Source organism: Loxodonta africana, chromosome 2 (genome assembly GCF_030014295.1).
Source record: "Loxodonta africana isolate mLoxAfr1 chromosome 2, mLoxAfr1.hap2, whole genome shotgun sequence".
Classification (NCBI taxonomy): domain Eukaryota; kingdom Metazoa; phylum Chordata; class Mammalia; order Proboscidea; family Elephantidae; genus Loxodonta; species Loxodonta africana.
The window spans coordinates 164,095,892-164,114,816 of record NC_087343.1 but is presented as its reverse complement, the minus strand read 5'-3'; the positions used below and the strand labels follow the sequence as shown (position 1 = coordinate 164,114,816).

Sequence of the window (18,925 nt, the reverse complement as noted above, 5' to 3'; positions counted from 1 at the left end):
ATACCTGTTGCCTTCAAGTGGATTCCAACTCATAGCACCCCTATAGGACAGAGTAGAACTGCCCCATAGGGTTTCCAAGGGGCAGCTGGTAGATTTGAACTGCCCACTTTTTGGTTAGCATCCGTAGCTCTTAACCAGCGCTCATCTTTCAGGTATAGTTGCCTCTTATTTATATCAGAACATTGATGTGTACTTTTGAAATGAGGATGTAGTTATGGTTGAATTCTGTGTGGCTAAGACTTAATTCTTTTTTCCTTCTACGTGCATGAGCATTGCACATGATATCATTTAATCATTACAACAATCCTGTTAATTTGGGTTTATGTAAAGTGTGGCTTACTGGTTAATTTGCCGAAAGTCACACAGCTAATTTGTGATTTGAACGGGTCTTAACTACCTCTTTCTACTATACCAAAGTTTCCTAAACTTTGCTACCCACTGGAATCACATGAAGGAGCCCTAGTGGTGCAGTGGTTAAGTGTTTGGTAATCAGAAGGTCAACAGTTTGAATCCACCGGCCGCTCCACGGGAGAAAGATGTGGCAGTCTGCTTCCATAAAGATTTACAGCCTTGGAAACTGGGGGGCAGGTCTACTCTGTCCTGTAGGATCGCTATGAGTCGGAATTGACTTGACGGCAAAGGGTTTTTACTTTTTGGAGTCGTATGGGGATCTTTAAAAAATATTGACACCTGGCTCCTAACTGTAAACATTTTGGTTTCATTGGTTTGGGTGTAACTTAGGCATCAGAATTTTTTTTTTTTATTGTGCTTTAAGGAAGGTTTACAAATCAAGTCAGTCTCTCATACAAAAATTTGTATACACCTTGCTATATACTCCTAGTTGCCCTCTGCCTAATGAGACAGCACAGTCCTTTCCACCCTCTATTTTCGTGTCCATTCAGCCAGACTCTGACCCCCTCTGCCTTCTCATCTCCTCTCCAGACAGGAGCTGCCCACATAGTCTCATGTGTCTACTTGATCTAAGAAGCTCACTCCTCACCAGTATCATTTTCTATCCCATAGTCCAGTCCAATCACTATCTGAAGAGTTGGCTTTGGGAATGGTTCCTGTCTTGGCCTAACAGAAGGTCTGCGGACCATGACCTCCGGGGCCCTTCTAGTCTCAGTCAGACCATTAAGTCTGGTCTTATTACAAGAATTTGAGGTCTGCATCCCACTGCTCTCCTGCTCCCTCAGGGGTTCTCTGTTGTGTTCCTTGTCAGGGCAGTCATTGGTTGTAGCCAGGCACCATCTAGTTCTTCTGGTCTCTGGTTGGGCATCAGAATTTTTAAAAGGTTCCCAGGTGTTTCTGATGTGAAGCAAAGTTTGCTAGTCACTGTACTATACGGTGTTTCAGGAAGAGTGACTGCTGCCCCCCTGCTCATTCCCACCAATTCCAGTCTTCTAGAACTACAGTGTGGATACAGCTGGATTTTTAATTTATGTGCCTTCTGTGGTGAATTAGTGCGTTAATTTGGGAAATCTTATACCAGGAAGCATGGTACTGAAAATGTGCTGTAATCCCATACAATCAAATGCCTTGATTTCTGAGAAGTATCAAAAACTCATATATGAAACCATTTTTCTCTTCCACGTCTCGTATGCTTTCCCACAAGAAAGCAGTTTAGAAACTCCTTGAGGGCAAGGACTGTGTCTTACAGATGGAGTTCTTTTGTATTCCATGTTTTACTATTTTAATCAAATCCTGCAGATAGTTATGGATACTACACATGCTATTTATAAAATTTTAGAGCTACCTGATAACATGTACAGTTCAGTTGCTAATGGGTATTATCACTAATCCTGTGGTACTTATCATTTCTTAAGTATTCAGCAGAACACACTAGTTGGCAGGAACTTTTCAAATGGAAATGGGACTGTACTAGTTTGTTTAGTTTTGATTGCTGGTATAAAGATACTACTATATCATTAAAAGCTAATGTCCATTTACTTCACAATAAAGACATACTATTGTGGACTTTGGTCAGCTTAAGTACCTGCTAGCATCTGTAGTTAGCGCTGTTGGCCTTTTGGAATTTCTTTTGGTTCTAGTTCAGCAACATCAAGAAGTTACCTCTTATAAAGCAGCTTTAGTTAGGATGGATTTTTTTTTTTAAGGAAGAACAGAAGACTGACAGTTGCTGAAACATACATAGTATGAATCATTAGTATGTGAGTTTTGTTTGCGCCATCACTGAATATACAGTGGAGAGGTTTGCAAATTTAACCTTTTGAAATTGAGGTTGTCCTGTATTTGCTATTTGCAGCTTATTAGGAGGCTGTTTTAAGTACTTAGCTGCTACTTTTCCCTACCGTGTCAAACCATTCTGTCTTTAATGTGGCTTTTATGGACACAGGAGTGTGAGATCTGATATAAAGCTGCTGCGTTTGTTGGTAGGTTTTGTTGTTAATGTTGTTGACTGCCTTCAGACTTGCCTCTGACTTGCGGCAACCCCACGCACAGCAGAACTAAACGCTGCCTGGTCCTTTGTCTGCCATACCATCCCCATGGCCAGTCGCTGATTGGTCACTTGTGATCTGTAGAGTTTTCATTGGCTGATTTTCAGAAGTAGATTACCAGTCCTTTCTTCCTAGTCTGTCTTAGTTGGGAAACTGCACTGAAACCTGTTTAGTATTATAGCTACATGCAAATCTCCACTGACAGACAGGTGGTGGCATTTTGGAAGGTGGTGGAGGTGTCAGTTGTCTTTGAGTTGATTCTGACTCTTGGCAACCCCATGTGTGCAGAATAGAACTGCTCCATAGGGTGTTCAAGGCTGTGACTTTTCGAAAGCAGATCTCTAGGCCTGTCTTTGGAGGTGCCTCTGGGGTAGGTTTAAACTGCCAGTCTTTCTGCTACTATTTGAGTGTTTATCCATAACAGTTTGTGTATGAAATTTTTATAAATTTTGTTCTAAGTTACAAATTTTCCAAGTCTTCACAAAAAAAGACCAGACTTACTGGCCTGACAGAGACTGGAGAAACCCCCAGAGTATGGCCCCGGACACCCTTTAGCTCAGTAATGAAGTCACTCCTGAGGTTCACCCTTCAGCCAAAGACTAGACAGGCCCATAAAACAAAACAAGACTAAAGGGGCACACCAACTCAGGGGCAAGGACTAGAAGGCAGGAGGGGACAGGAAAGCTGGTAACACAAAACCCAAGGTCGAGAAGGGAGAGTGTTGGCATGTCATGGGATTGTTAACCAATGTCATAAAACAATATGTGGACCAACTGTTTAATGAGAAGCCAGTTCTGTAAACGTTCATCTAAAGTACAAAAAAAGAAAAGAAAAAAAACTTTTTTACAAATCTTTTAGTTATATTAAAACTGTCTGATGCATTGTCCTCAGTAACAGTTGAAATACTGAAACTCTTGTAATCAGACTAGAGCTCATACTTTTGCATATAAAAGATCGTTCTTTCCCTTTTACATTCTTATGCTGTTCACTGTTAAGGTTGGATGTTTTATTTTGTTTCTGGCTGTTCTCACTCACCAAATTATTCTTAACACCAAACTCCGTCTACTGAAATCCTCCTGTACTCAGTTTCTGAACCTCCAAGTATAACAATGATTAAGGATGGCACAGGACCAGGAAGTGTTTCCTTCTGTGGTACATAGGGTCGCTATGAGCTGGAACCGGCTCGATGGCACCTCACAACCACATCCCTGTAACAAAAATGAGTCTTATTAGTGTCTACTCTTCAGTGAAAAGCTATGGTAAACTTAATGTACTTTATAACACCTTTAGTATGCCTTGTAGAGAATAAGCAAGCATTTTTTTTTTCATTCAGTTAACAAACATGAGTGCCTTCTATGTGCCAGGAACAGTTTAAGGTATGGGCACATTTTAGTGAGCAGACAAGTTTTGTGAGGCTTACATTCTTTTTGAGCATCTGCCATGGTTCTAGCATATAGTTGTGAATTTATTTCCTGCCGAAAACTGTAAGGAAGGATGTTCTCTAAATCTAAAACTGTATGGATATTTCCTTAATATCAAAGGTATAATGTAGTGAGTATGAGCCCCCAAACAGTACCCTGTGGCCTCTACCACATCCAGAGATTGCCTGGATTGGAGCAGACGAATGGGATCCCATTAAGGTGCAGTTAATTATGAATTCTGCTAAGTCATTATTTCTCAAACCTCAGTCATGCATAATACTGAACTAGTTTAAAATCGAAGTTTCACTGCCTCACCCTCAGATTTCTTGATTCACCAGTTCTGGAGTAGAGCTCAAGAATATTTATAATTTACAAAGTGTTTATACATAGACTATTTTCATAATTATCACAATACCTCTTATAATAGGTTATAGTAGAAATGTTTGACCAGTGACCAAAAATGGCTCACATAAAGTCACAAAGAAAGAGAATGAAAAACCCAGGGCTAGAACCTCTGTTTCTGGCTGCTGGTCCAGTATTCACATATTCTGTCAGTTTAGCCTGCTTCCCATTTTTAAACCCAACTGCTAGTTTACTGGACCACTTTTTAATTGTTTGGTCACTGACAGACTTATTTTTATGAGTATGACCTAGTCTTTATATATTAGCTCAGGTCTGCATAGAATTTATGAATAGCTATTTGCTTATTTATCCATTGCTTTTTTTCTTTCAGGTTTTTATCTTTCCTTTCGAGTAGCTTGTGTTAACTCTTCCATTTGCCCCTTTCTTGTCTTAAGTAACATTTCTATCCTATGAAGTTGTCCTTTTTTTCTATTCCTTCCACTTCAAGAAACGATTTTACTAAGCAAATTAATTTATGTGGAGCATGGGGAAAATGTTCCATCTATCCATTATTGTTTGTTTTCTTAGTATTTTTATACATAAACCACTATCTGTAATACAGGTGATTCTTAGAGTGCAGAAATTACCTAAAAGCTCAAACCTTTCAGTATGAATAGTGTACTGGGGGATATTTGGTAACAAGTGTGGTTGATTTCCATTATTTTCTGACTCAAATGTTTTAATGTACATGTCATATTTTCCTTTTTGAAGGAGTGGAGGTAAGTCACTTCAAGCGTTGAGAACATGATACTTAATTTAGAAAGTCAGGAAAAGGACTCAGTTTTGATATTTTAGAGGTAAGGTGTATGGTCATGGCTTTGGACATGTTGAGTTTCAAGTTCCAGGGTATCCCATGACTTAGCTCTTCTGTGGTTACCAGAAAATACAGAGTTGGACCTAGGCTGGGGAATTAGGACTGGAGTTAGAATTACATCTGAACAAGATCAGCATAGAAGTGATGGTGGAGAAAACAAGTTATTTGAGAAGTGAGGACAGAGCTTTGGAAATTCAGTCAATCAATGGAAAAGGAGAGTCGGGATAGTGGGCTTGAAGTTAAAGGACATGCTTGGCTGCTAACCAAAAGGTTGGTGATTTGAACCCACCAGTGGATCTGTGGGAGAAAACACTTGGTGATCTGTTCCTGTAAAGACTGCAGCCTGGGGAACCCTATGGACAGTTCCATTCTGTCCCATAGGGTAACTGTGAGTCGAAATCAACTCGAAGGCATACAACACGAACATGTCCTCCTGGACCTACTAGTTCTCCACATGCTGTCCCCAACACCACTACCAACGTTAGGGAGAGCAGTAACAGCGAGGACTGAAAAAAATCAGATCATTTGTGATCTTTAAAATAGAATTTTGTGTAGTATGGTCGATGAGATTACTGGGAACCAAGGAAAAAATGAGCAGTTTGACAGCAGGTATAAAACAGGTTATCAACAAATTAACTAGTAAACAAGGAAACGAGGTAATCTTGTAATATATACCAACCATACATGGTATGCTACTTTCAATTTCTTGTGAGTATCGGCTCAGCCATGCTCCTAACTCCCACCCACCCATTCATCTGGCCATCTGCTGTTTATCCTTCAGGAATCAGAGAAGCTTTCCCTGATGGCTCCCTATAAAAAATAGATTTTGAGTGTCCATATTTTATACCTTCCGAGCACACTTCTCTCCTTAATTTTGTGTTATTTATTTATTTGTATATACACACTAGATGGTAAGCCATGAGAGCAGGGATTCTTTGTTTTTGTCTTGTTGGCTGCTATAAATATTGAATGGACAAATGAATAGTAGGCTTAAGGATGGTGGTATATATCAAAGTTTTTGAATTTTTATATATATGTAATTTTTAGAGTTAAGGAACATTTCTTTGTCTTCAAAGGCAAAGGGCAAGGAACAGGAAGACAAAAATTTGAAAATGTTATACTATAATTCGAGGTTCTTGGGGGTGATACCATGAGCAAAGGATTAGTATCAGTTAGGAAGAAGAGTTGGGATGGAAAAGAAGGAAAATGAATCATTCTTAGTTGACTGTATTATTGCTGAGTAAAACACATGGTCCCCAAGTTTTAGATCTAATTCTATAATCAAAGATTGATTTAGAGGAGGAGTTTAGGGACCATGCCCTGCAAGAGGCCCATTTGCCTACAAAAAATTTACATGTTTATTTTCATGAAACCTCTAACTAAATTCTAGCGTTTCCTTCAGTTATAAATGTATACAAGAAACCATTGTTTTAGCAGTACCCATAACTTCGTTACCAGTAGAAATCACAGAGATTTTCATATCACATTATTGTTATTGCAGATATCTCAAAATGTGGTTTATACTCATCACTATTTTAAAATTACAGGAGTTATTGACATGTCCCTATATCTTATTATTTAATACATCAATAAAGAGGGTATGTATATTACTCTATCACTAATTGACTTTTTAAGTAGTATTTTGGTAGCTGATTGTCGGTATAATTGATTTTCTTTATGATGTTAGGTATTTTATGCATTTAAAAACATGAAGAAGGGATCTGTAGGCCTTACTAGGCTACCAAAGGCGATTCCATGGTACCAAAAAGATGAAGAATTCTTACTGTAGAACAAGTTAAGCCTAAAAGCACCCCCCAACCCCCCAATTTTGTTCTTGTTGTTGCCCCTGCCTGGTATGCCCTTTTCTACCTTCCCTATCAAAATATCCACCTTTCAGGATCTGACTGGCAACAAACCATTTTCACAAGGCCCCTTTAGATAGATTTAGGCGTAATCTCTTAGTTCTCTGAATTCTGTTAGCCTTTTTTGTTAGCACCATTGACTTGTGTATGTCTTATTTTTCTAACTAGATTTAGTTTGGATATGGGTTTAGAGGAAGGGAGATGAGAGCAGACATAGATGTTGCCTTCTCTTAGTGTCTTCTTCGGAACGTAAGATACCTTTTTTATGCTCTGAGTACGTAATGATAGTTTTATAAATTGTGAACTAATTCTTCAGCCTGCTTCCTCAACTGTTCAGGTAACACTTAAATCTAAAGGTGATTTGAAGCAAACAAATGGAAAGTAAGACCCCTGCAAAAAAAAAAAAAAAAAAATTTTTTTTTTTTTTAAACATTCAACAAATTGCTTGATTTCTTCTGGATGTTTTAAAACTATAATAAACTCCGAATCAAACTGGAGTTCTCTTAATATCACAGATATCTGTGCACCTACAGTGCACACATCATTTTACCACACTAAGTCTTTTACATAGTCTTTTACGTCTATTAAAAATGGCTGATGATAAGTCCTGAGTTTCTCGCTTGAAGGTCCCTAGAAAGTAGAGCATAGGAGTGAAGATTTGGTGTTGGTATGTTTCAGGTTGTCTACAAACTTAAATGAACTAAGAGAATCAAGTTAGTGCTTGTTCATTATCCAGGTTCCATAAAAGAGTATTAAAAAAGAAATAAAAGTAGTAAATTCAATCCCACCAGACACCAAAGACTGGGTGATACAGGTAATAATCTATGGCTGTGGGATTTCTGTGAAGTAGGAGACCAATGTGGGGCAGGCTACTAAAGATTTCTTTGGCATCTGGGCTTTAGGAAGTTGGGATTGAAAATAGAGAGTTATAAGCTCTCAAAATAGAAGTGGAAAACATGGAGCTGAGTTAAAGACTGAATAAGTAGGATTTGGATAAGCAGAAGACTGACCATACCTGGTTCCTAATAGCTGTGTAATTAATGTCTGGATGAGTTAGTCCAGGTGGAAAGCACAGATGGAGGGGATAGGATGTTAGCTTTAGACAAGTAGGCTATATATTCTTTGAGACCAAAAAGGAAAGTATGAAAGATAAAAAATCCTGTAATTTTACATTTATGGTTATATAAAATTGATCATAGATTTTTAAGCAGTTAATAGTACCGGTATCTAGAGCAGCTATACCCTCTGCCGAGGAGTCGATTCCGACTCACAGCGAGTAGAACTGCCCACTAAAAACCAAACCCATTGCCGTCGAGTTGATTCCAACTCATAGTGACCCTATAGCGGCCCTATAGGACAAAGTAGAACTGCCCCATAGGGTTTCAAAGAGTGCCTGGTGGATTCCAACTGCCAACCTTTTGGTTAGCAGCAAACTCTTTACTACGCCACCAGGGTTTCCAAACTGCCCCACAGGGGCAGTATATCTTGTAAGTCTTTATGAATGCTGTCTTAGTTACCTAGTGCTGCAATAACAAATACCATTTTATTCTCTTACAGTCTGATAGACTAGAAGTTTGAATTCAGGGTGCCAGCTCCTGGGGAATGCTCTCTCTCGGTTCTGGGAGAAGGTCCTTGTCATTGATCTTCCCCTGGTCTAGGAGCTTCTCAGTGCAGGGACCCTGGGTCTAGAGGACACGCTTCACTACAGGCACTTCTTTCTTGGTGGCATGAAATCCCTTTCCTCTCTGCTTGATTCTCTCTTTTGTATTTCAGAAGAGATTGACTCAAGGTACAGCTGTAATCCTGTAGATTGAGTCCTGCTTCTTTAACATGACTACCTCTAATCCTGCCACATTAACATAGGGGTTAGGATTTACAGCACATAGGCTAATCACATCAGATGGCAAAGTGGTGATGGACAGCCACACAATACTGGGAATCATGGCCTACCCAAGTTGGCACACGTTTTGGAGGGACACAGTTCAATCTACAACAGAAGCAGAGTGCCACATCTTTCTCCCCCGGAGCCTACCTTTCAGTTAGCAGCCAAGTGCTTAAACACTGTGCCACCAGGGCTCCTTTCTAGAGCAGAAAGACCTAATTATTTTAGGGCTACATGATTGCTCCAAAGAGAAGATGCCTTTGAGATGTACATAGTTTTGCTGGTTCTAGTGGAATGTTTATTTTCTTGACATTGAGAGTAATGATTTTGTCTTATGTACATACACTGAAGCAAGTATAGAGACGAATGCCCAGTAATTTTTTTTAGGTGTGTGAATGAATTCATCTAATTATCCTGGTTTCTAATTATTATGGGAGTATTCTGTTAAAGGCTTACTGAAATCGTGTAATTTCATGAAGATAAAAAGTATGAATTTGTACCTTTTACATTTCAGGTTTGTATTTGGGCTTAAAGGGATGGTTGTAAGATTTGCTTGTTTAAAGAATAGACTGGACTATGAGACATAAAGTGATACTTCTGACAAGTGTGCGTCTTAGTTCAAGTAGATACATGAGACTAAGTGGGCAGCTTCTGTCCAGAGGCAAGATAAGGCAGAAAGGGACAGGAGCTGGTTGTATGGACACGGGAAATCTAGGGTAGAAAGGGGGAATGTGCTGTCACATTATAGGGAGAGCAACTAGGGTCACATAACAATGTGTATGTATAAATTTTTGTATGAGAAACTAACTTGAGCTGTAAACTTTCACCTAAAGCACAATAAAAAAATTTTTTCTTTTGTTTATTGTTTTATGTCAATGAAATCTGTGTATTTAGAGATGAGACATGGTCTTATGAGGGTTGGTTTATACTTTCCCTTTTATCTACTTGACTTTCTGTGTCTCCCCTAACTGCCTTAGCTCTTTCTGAATTTGGTGTTTTCGTATGAAATAGCTCTCTTATTCTTAAAAACCTAGATAAATTAGATTTATACTAAAAATCTACTGTAACTCTTAAGTTGTTGAACATTTATAATGGGAAGGACTCATATTGATGTCTCTGATAGCTCCCTAACACATAATTATCAAAATATTGAATCCACATATTCTGATTTTAATCTTGATTTTCTTTGTCATTGGCATATATTGCACCAGCAAAATAGCATATTAGAGCAAATTAAAAAAATAAAAAGATAGAACCCCACGTTGCGCACATAGTTTATTTTGGACCGCAAACCTAAAGTTTGGCAATTTGAACCTCCCCAGCAGCACTATGGGAGAAAGGGCCTGGCAATCTGCTGTGATAAAGACTACTGTCAAGAATACCCCATGAAGCAGTTCTACTGTGTAACATGTGTTGTGATGAGTTGGAATTGACTTCACAGACAACATGGATGAACCTTGGAGGAAAAGAAATAGAAATAGTTCTAAAAGCATTAAACAGTTTCACACTAGACTAATAACATGTTTTTAACATGGGTTTTTATTTTTTTTAAGCCTTTTTGCCCCCTCTTCAATATTTTTAAAACACAGTCTAAACTTTTCAAATATGGTAAATCTTGGTGTATTGGTTCTTTTAGGGGTTAAAGAGAAATTACTTCAGTCTAAGTTTTAAGATAACTATTTTTATTTTTGTACATTTAAAGTATTTGCCAAGTTCCCTTTCCAAGTAGAATTTATAATCTAGGCACATTTGAAATAAAAATTGTGGTGCACGTATAGAAACTTGTATAATACGTAGAGAAACTTGAAATCATTTATTTCAGTGACTTCCAGTCCTTGGAGTCTGTGAAATTAGCAGTGGGTATTTTTTGAGTTATTGGAGGCAAATTGTGTATTTATTCCCAAAAATACAGCACAGGAAATTAAGACATTATTCCAGCCAAAACGAAATGTCATCATCTCCATATGGTGATACTGGTTATTTTCTGTGATTTGAATCTAAGCAAAAATGTGAACCGTTTTTAAAACACATTAGTTTAAAAAAAATAATCTTATTTCTGTTGAGAATATACACAGCAGAACAATTAATTATTGAGTAAACACAGTTTAGTGGGGAGGTGGATTGGGACTTGGAACAAAAGAGGTCTTCGCTTTCGGAGATGTTTTGGAATCACTGCTGTAGTTTCCCTTGTTCCTCAGACTGGGAAGTAAGGCAGGTGAGGCTAAGGAATTTGTGCAGGGTCACATGTAGAATCAGTAGCAGATGAGTATAGATAAGGATTAAGGCTGCCATGCACATTCCTATCTTTATAGGAGAATGGGGGTAGTTTGACAGAAGGAAAAAAAGTCTTATTGTCCTATTTTGTATTGAGCAGTGTAGTTAAACAGAGAGTTCATCATCTGAATAGAGGAAAATTTTATCTTAAATAAAACCTAACCGGTGACAGAAAACTCTATTTTTAGGGCTTGAGAATTTTTAAAATTTGGTGATATTAAATGATAATTGGCTTTCCATAATGCCCTCCCCTCTTTTTCCCTTATTGTTTTATTAGGTGGTATGGTCAAGAAAAAGACTACAATGTACTAGTCATGGATCTCCTTGGACCCAGCCTCGAAGACCTCTTCAATTTCTGTTCAAGAAGGTTCACAATGAAAACTGTACTTATGTTAGCTGACCAGGTATGTGAGATTTTGATGACAGTAGAACTGGGGCTATTACTGTTCAGTCTGTTTGATTATAATTTAAGAGCTCATGAGCCACAGTATTAATATCCTGTGTGCCACTATTTACTCTTAAGATCAGCAGTAAAAAATTTAGTAGTGAAAGGTACTCATTCAGGTGTGCTACTCCAATGTGACTTCTAGATGTTTTGCTATGTGTCTAGGACAAAAACTGGGATTACACTGATTTATTTATTGTTCATCTGTAGTCTGGTGGTTTTTAAGCTTCTTTTTCAGGTGAGGTGTTACTTGTTTTCCTGTTGAATATAGGAGTTGCCTCATAAAATTTTGGGTGTGTGTGTGTGTGTGTAGATAAATATACATATTGAAATTTTGGCTGAATTAAGCAAATTGAATATTATATATGTATTATATGTGAGACCCTTATGAAACCTGTATTTTTGAGGAGAATAGGGTGCTGAAATAAAGAATTTTGACCAAGTAGATGATGCTTGAAGTAATGGACTCTATGCCATTGGTTGTGTTTAAGTAAAATCAGGGAAGTTTTGGAGATGTAATGATTAAGATTCATGCATTGTCTGGAGGTTGGGTTAAATTATTTTAAGAGCAATTCTTTAATTTTTTGATCTTGAGAAAATGAGAATGAAACGTAGTTTAAAAATTTTAATGTGGCGGGGGGGATGGGGCCAGGAACAAGCTTTGAGGGAAAAGATAGTAAAGATAATAGGTAAATGCCAAGGAATTTATAGTTTTAAATTTTCATCAAGACTTGTTAACTTTAAGGGCAGCAAATTGTTGGAAATGATTCACATTATACTGAATGTGCTTAGAAAAATGCTGTGGAGGAGAACGGTATTTCTTAAATTTAGATTGAATGTTAGAAAGTAAGGTGATAAACAACTGATAGCTCAATTTGTAGACAGTCTATAAATTCAAAGGGTTAAAAGTAGTGCTCATTTTCTATATTCAGTGCTTGAAATTCTCCAAGTTTAACACAAAAACTACTGAGTGGTTCAAGCAAGTATTAGCAAATTATAATGTTCTGTTTGTGGTACATTATAAACTCAAGCATTAAGAGTTACATTTTAACTAACATGTGGGTGAATAGTAATTAAGTTATAGATCATGTTCTGTAGGCTCAGTAACACATAGGCATTGGAGGGCTTGTCACTGTAGTTAACGTGGGGGGAGGGGTGCAAAGATTATAAATAAGAGCCAGTCGTTTTCTCTAGGAGCTTAGAGAAGGATGGAAAACTAAGGAGGATAGAAGTCTTTGTTGGATACACTGGTGACATAGGGAAGTTGCAAGAAAGCATTCTTTTAAGTCTTACTCTGTAGCTGATAGGCAACACTTGAAGTGGTAGTCTATAATTTGTGCCATTAATTAATTATCTTTTGCCTGACCTTTTCTCAGTGATGTAATAGTCACAATCTAATGATATATGTACATTAAGTGAGCCAAATGTTTTGTTTTGCTTCTTTTAAAGTAGAAGTTACTGCTGGATCTAAGTGTGTGTTGTGTGTGTCTGTGTGTGTGCGCGCACACACACACTGTACATCTCCTTCTTTGAGAATATACAATAAGTAAATGCGTGGCTTTAAGTCAGAGATGATAGGTGTGGCTTCAAAAGACATCTGTCATGGTGAAGGAATAAGATTTAGAATCTGAATATCCATGGTAACAGAAGCTCTGGGGAAAATAGGGACAAATAAAAAATAGAATCCTGATACATACTATGGGGAAGAGCAGGAAGATATGGGTAGAAAGATAATGTTGGTGGTCTTTGTATATGGAAGACATTTAAAAACAAAACTTTTAAAATCTTATACATGGTAATTTCAAAATTAAAAACTTCTACCGTAGATGCTTTAAACAGCCCAAAGGCAAATTCAAAACATTTTTTAAACCTATTCAGTATTCACGGAGCCCTGGTTGGTACAGTGGTTAAGAGCTATGGGGAGCTGTGGCTGAATGGTCGCCAATTCAAATACGCCAGCTGCTCCTACATAACAAGTGATAGAAGGTTTTCAGTTGTATGTAAAGAACTCTTGAACATTGACAAGAAAAGGACAAACCAATTAAATAGTGGGCAAAGAGTATAGATTGACAGTTCATAGAATAGTATATCTAGTGGACAGTAAAAATAATCAGATGCCTAAATAAGTGTTAGGGAAGTACAAGTGAGCTAATAGTTTTTACCAGTCAAACTGGGAAAATTTGTAAAGAACCGAAATAACTTTGCTAGTGGGAAAAACAGTACTAATGGAAATAGGAATTCATACAGCCTACTTTCAAAGGCAGTCTGACAACATCTGTCAAACCCAGCAATTCCCCCATAATTATATGGGATTTATAGCCTATAGAAGTAAAAGCACCAATAGAAAGGATATATATCTAAGTATATTAATAGTATTATTGTTTATAGTGGGGGAAAAAAGTAGAAACAATGAGACTACTGTGACTTGGGGAATGATCAGGAAAAACATCTATACCATAGGGTATTAAAAAAGAAGACTAGTGCTATACCATTTGACTTGGCAGAATTTCTAGGAAATTGACTAAGGAAAGTTTGTGAGAATGACGTTTATTCAGGTTTTAAATATTACTGTATAAGCATGGAGAAAAACATGGAAGAAAGGAAACCCCAATGGGTATAAACCCACTGCTGTCCCAGCATGTATATGTCCCCATTTATAAAAAAAAAAAGGTTAATAAGCTTATGTAACCAAGTTCCAGGAATGTTGGTTATGTTTAGTTAAAAAACAAGCAAACAAGAATGAAGTGAATAGAATCTAATATTTTAGTTTAAAACAATAACAACTTATAGCTATAACTTCCAGCCTGTCAAACAGTCCCCCTCCATGTGTACATCCAAATGTGTGTGTGAGTGTTCATGGAAATAGGTCTCGGTGATAGCAGGCTATTTTAACACTACCTTGGGGTTTAGGCTTGGGGATGGAAAGTGATGATGTAGCTTTTGCTTTATGTAATTGATTATAACAACTGGAACAATTCTGAATTTAGTACTTCTGTAATTTGAATACTGCAAGTACCAATTTTTCCTATCCGATTAGTCACACTCATGTTTATAACCTTTAATACTGGAAGAACAAGCCAAAGGACACTGCAGGTTTATGCTTAGATTTCCATAATTTTAGGTATAATAGAGAGCTTGCCTGCCCTCTCCATTTAATATTTTCTAGTGCTGTTTTTACGTACGCTAATCTAAAATTATTAAATATGCCTATAATCTTTTTTTATAAAGTTAATTGAAATGTTTGTATTGAGAAATGATGTATTGCTTTCTTTTATCACTTGAATCATGTAACTCAATGATCCTTCCCCTCCCCCTTTTCTTTTCCAGATGATCAGTAGAATTGAATATGTGCATACGAAGAATTTTATACACAGAGACATTAAACCAGATAACTTCCTAATGGGTATTGGGCGTCACTGTAATAAGGTTAGTCAAATGCTCTTTGCATGCAAGAACAAAGAGTATAGTATGCTTTGGTAAACTTTCAATCTATAAGAAACCACAGTAAATTGAATTTGCTGCTGATAATTGCTTTAAAAGATTGTGCTAGAAAGATAATCAGCTAACTCTATTAACTTAGTAACTTGAAATAAATTCCAGCTTAACCAAGGTTAGTTACCTTTATATGGAAATACAAAATTCTAAAGGCTTTACAGTGATATGTAATCATCTATGTTATTTAACTACTGAATAGTTGTATATATTTTTCATTCACTCAAGTAGTGAAAATCCCTGTATACTTTTTCTCCTGAATGCTAAAAATCAGACTGTAACCTTTGGCTCTGAAGTGTGGGTTTTCTGTAATATAAGTGCTTGTGCCAGTATGGGAACCACTGGCCCATCTGTTGCCATGGCGTTAACATTTGCTGACTGAGCATGGTTGATAATGAGAATTCTTTGGATTTGTGTATTCATAAGGATAATTTTTGGGCCTGCTTCAAAAGTAGTTGACAGTTTCTTACGTGGGTGCTAAGTTGGCTGGGTGGGTTCTCTGTCTCCCTCCCCCGCTTTTGAAAGGAAAATACAGATAAGTAAAATGAACATTCATACAACAAAACTAGTGTACGTTGGGGGTCTCTTGAGAATGGTTCAATTTATGGGGTGATTGGGTTTTAGCTGGGGATGCATGACAGTAGTTAGCAATTAATTGTGTTGAAATTTTTTCTTATTAGTTTTATTGAGTGAATTGCTTAATTTATCAATTCAATGTTGAGCTCGGGCAGACAGGCAGCATTGGCAGTGCACTAAGCATGTTATGATCTGATGATCTAATAGAAATTCTCAACTTCAGGACAACTCTGGGACTTTTTTGTGGTTTTTTGTTTTGTTTTGAAGGAAAATTCCCGTTTGTTTTATTAACCCATCAGGGAATGTTTGGTGTTTTTAGGTCTAGCTATAAATGTTTACCTTTGTTTGCCTGTATGAATGCCAACTTGGAGCCGTCACTATTAGAACTGATGTTATTTGGTAATGTGTGAGACATTTATGTTGGTCTAACCAAGCTTTAGGAAATTAAATTTTTTGGTTTGAAGCTGAGTTTTGAAATAACTTAATCATTCTGAAATTGCATCTTTTTCTTTTCTTTTTCTTTTTTTTTTTTTTTAATAAACACTATGTAGCTTTTTTCTTTGAAGCATCCAGGTTCTTAATTGTTATTGCAAAACCTGGTGATTCACTTGAATAAAAATTACTGGTCCAAATTTTTTGGGCAATTTTTGTCAGTTCTGACTCTATCTTCTTTTGGCCATTTTCCAGCTCCTCCTTCCCATTTCTTACCCCTAAAGACCCATTATCCTCAAGTAATCCGTGTTCTGCATGGCCATTTTGGGTTAACATTGCAGTACATGGTTTTTGCCTTAAAATTAAATGATGGCCTAAATAATATGGCTTTGTTTCTTTTTTTTTTTTTTTTTAAAGACTAGCTTGTTAATCTCATAGTTGTGTTAGCAAATCCAAATTGCCCAGTAGTGAAAAATTGAGGATCCTGTGTTCTCTTTACAACTATTAAAAAGAATATAGTAGAAACTGCCCGCTGCTATACAGTTTCAGAGAAATCCTAGGGTAGAAGGGCAGTGTTTTACTTAACCAAGGATCATATACTAAATGTTGTTCTTGAATATTTTAGATTAGTGTTTTGTTTGTTAGTAGTTGGTTTTCTGTATTGTAGTTATAAAATGCCAGTTATATGAGACTGGATTCTGTAGTCAACTTGTTCAAGTAGTTTTCTGTTCATGGGGAAAGAGTAGCTTTGGGGGCTTTTGAGTTCAGTTTTTAAAGTCAAATTCTTTATTTGGAAAATTGTTCTGAATTTGATATTTAGGAGTGGCCCACTCCAGTCCTAGTGAATTTGCTCATCTCTTCTAGTAATCATCCCTGCATGCTTGTAAAAATAAATTTTAAGGTGACTAAATGCCTTCTACCTCTTCCTTACTGAAGATTTTTTTCCCCATACAATCTTTTTTGGGGGAAGGGCAGCAAAGATTACAGATCTAAATTCCCCATCTATGGTTAAAAAATTAAAGAGCCAAATGTCACCATTGCTATCCCTGTTTCAGGCAGTGACACAATATAGTGGCATTAAAAGCCTGAGTATTCTCCAGGATTCAAATGTTCTTAAGCATGTGATTCTTATTTGGAAACTGAGACGCTACAGTGCTTGGTGGAAGAAGGATGGCATTTGGCTACCCTGTCCTTTCTCTAATGCCTCGGTGTTGCCTGTCTGCGCCGGCCATTGTTGCAATGTAAGCAATACTGTTTGATGCACTGCCACCCTCTATTGTCTGTTTAGTGTTTAGAATCTCCAGTGGGGAAGAGGAAAAGAAGCATGACTGTTAGTACTTCTCAGGACCCATCTTTCTCAGGATTAAACCAGGTCTGAAACTGTCTCCTATTCCAACCTCAATCCCAAATTCATGTGCTTTTCTTTTTTATTGTTTTATTTTGATTATTTTTGTTTTGTTTTAATTCTGGAGAATGTAGATCTTGCTCAAAGCACCTCTTACGTTGGCATTATTCAGACATACTTGGCAAACATATAACATTACTAAGATGTTTCTTTGTGGCTTTTGCTTAAAACTGGTAAAGATTAGAGAAAACCTAAATGAAAATAGGATATGTTTAGGTCTGTAACATCCACTTAAGGAAGTGATAATGTTGGTCTAGTATTGAACTTCTTTACCTAATGGTAAACTTGAGATAGACTATTTAGTTTTTAAAAATACATTTGGTGTTGCAGAATCTAATGCATGAAATATATCTAAATTCAGTAGCATCAGTGCTGTGTAATGAATATATTCTGCCTCACCTCTCTTCCCCTTCCCCAGTGAACCTCAGGTAAGTGTAGGTCAGATTTCAGATCTAGTGTTTGTAGAATTGATTCATCTCAGTCTGTGAATTCTCTCAGTTTCAACCAAATGGCTACTTTTTTAAAAAGCATTGTATGCTTTCAAACTAAAAGACATCCAATTCTTAACAATAAACCATTAATATAATTGACGCACTCATCAAACTAAATGGTAGTTTGCCATTAGTAATGCTTAAGATAAATGAACGTGTAACCTGATGATTTAGTTTTTGACAGGCTAGATACACAAAACACTCCAATAAATATGTAAATATTCAAAGCAAATATAAGTAGAATACCTCAGATTTTCAGTATTTACTTTTGTAGAGGTTAGATAACTTTTTTGCCATGTGTTTTAATCACAAAATTACGTACATTTTGAAGTTCTCTCTTCTAAACGATCTTTATCATCCAGTTTAGTATATACTGAGGAGATACAATGGCATGAGTAGCTGCAAAAGAAAAGAGTCATATTTGCTCTGAGAACCTACGTCATAGTAACCTTAATTATCCACATGTATCATCTGAAGAATCATGTAATCCTTTCCCGTACTCCCCAGTGTTATCCCAGGGGGCACCTCCTGCTGTTATAAGGATTTCAGAAGTTCAGTATTTTTATTCACAGACAAAGAAATACTATGGTGACTAATTTTGGTTGGGGGGAGAGGGAGCAAGGGGTAGGAGGTACTAGGTGCATTACCAGACAATATGATTTTTTAAAAACTCTTGTATCTCATTTTTACTTATCAATTCATTCTCCCATTTTACTTAGTATATTTTGGCTTTGTAGCATAATTTACATAAAGTTGTATTAAATTGTTTATATTCTCTACATACAGGTTAGCTCTGTTGTGAGGAGAAGTGGCCTTGTGAATGTATTAGAAGGGCAGGGGAATGTGACCCTGGGTAGGAGAGAAATTGCTTATAAGTTCTAAAAAATAAAACATAGTATTTCTGAAGAAAATGCACCTCTAATGAATGGAATGGCTCATTTCTACATGCCTTGGAAGAACAGACTGCATT

The 18,925-nt window shown here is 36.9% G+C and overlaps 1 protein-coding gene across 6 annotated transcripts in view; it reads left to right on the top strand.

Moving 5' to 3' along the window:
• Nucleotides 1-18,925, top strand: part of CSNK1A1 (casein kinase 1 alpha 1) — a 47,926-nt gene that overhangs the window by 11,197 nt on the left and 17,804 nt on the right. For 5 of the 6 annotated variants that reach the window (XR_002786285.2, XM_010591785.3, XM_003404592.3 and 2 more), the window contains exons 3-5: nucleotides 11,392-11,518; nucleotides 14,887-14,985; nucleotides 17,348-17,431. Coding sequence is in view for 4 of the 6 variants with exons in the window: in XM_010591785.3 (XP_010590087.1) it covers nucleotides 11,392-11,518; nucleotides 14,887-14,985; nucleotides 17,348-17,431 (310 nt within the window). In the remaining 2 variants the exon portion in view is untranslated. The remainder of the gene's footprint in view (nucleotides 1-11,391; nucleotides 11,519-14,886; nucleotides 14,986-17,347; nucleotides 17,432-18,925) is intronic. The other variant, XR_002786286.2, reaches the window with a different exon arrangement.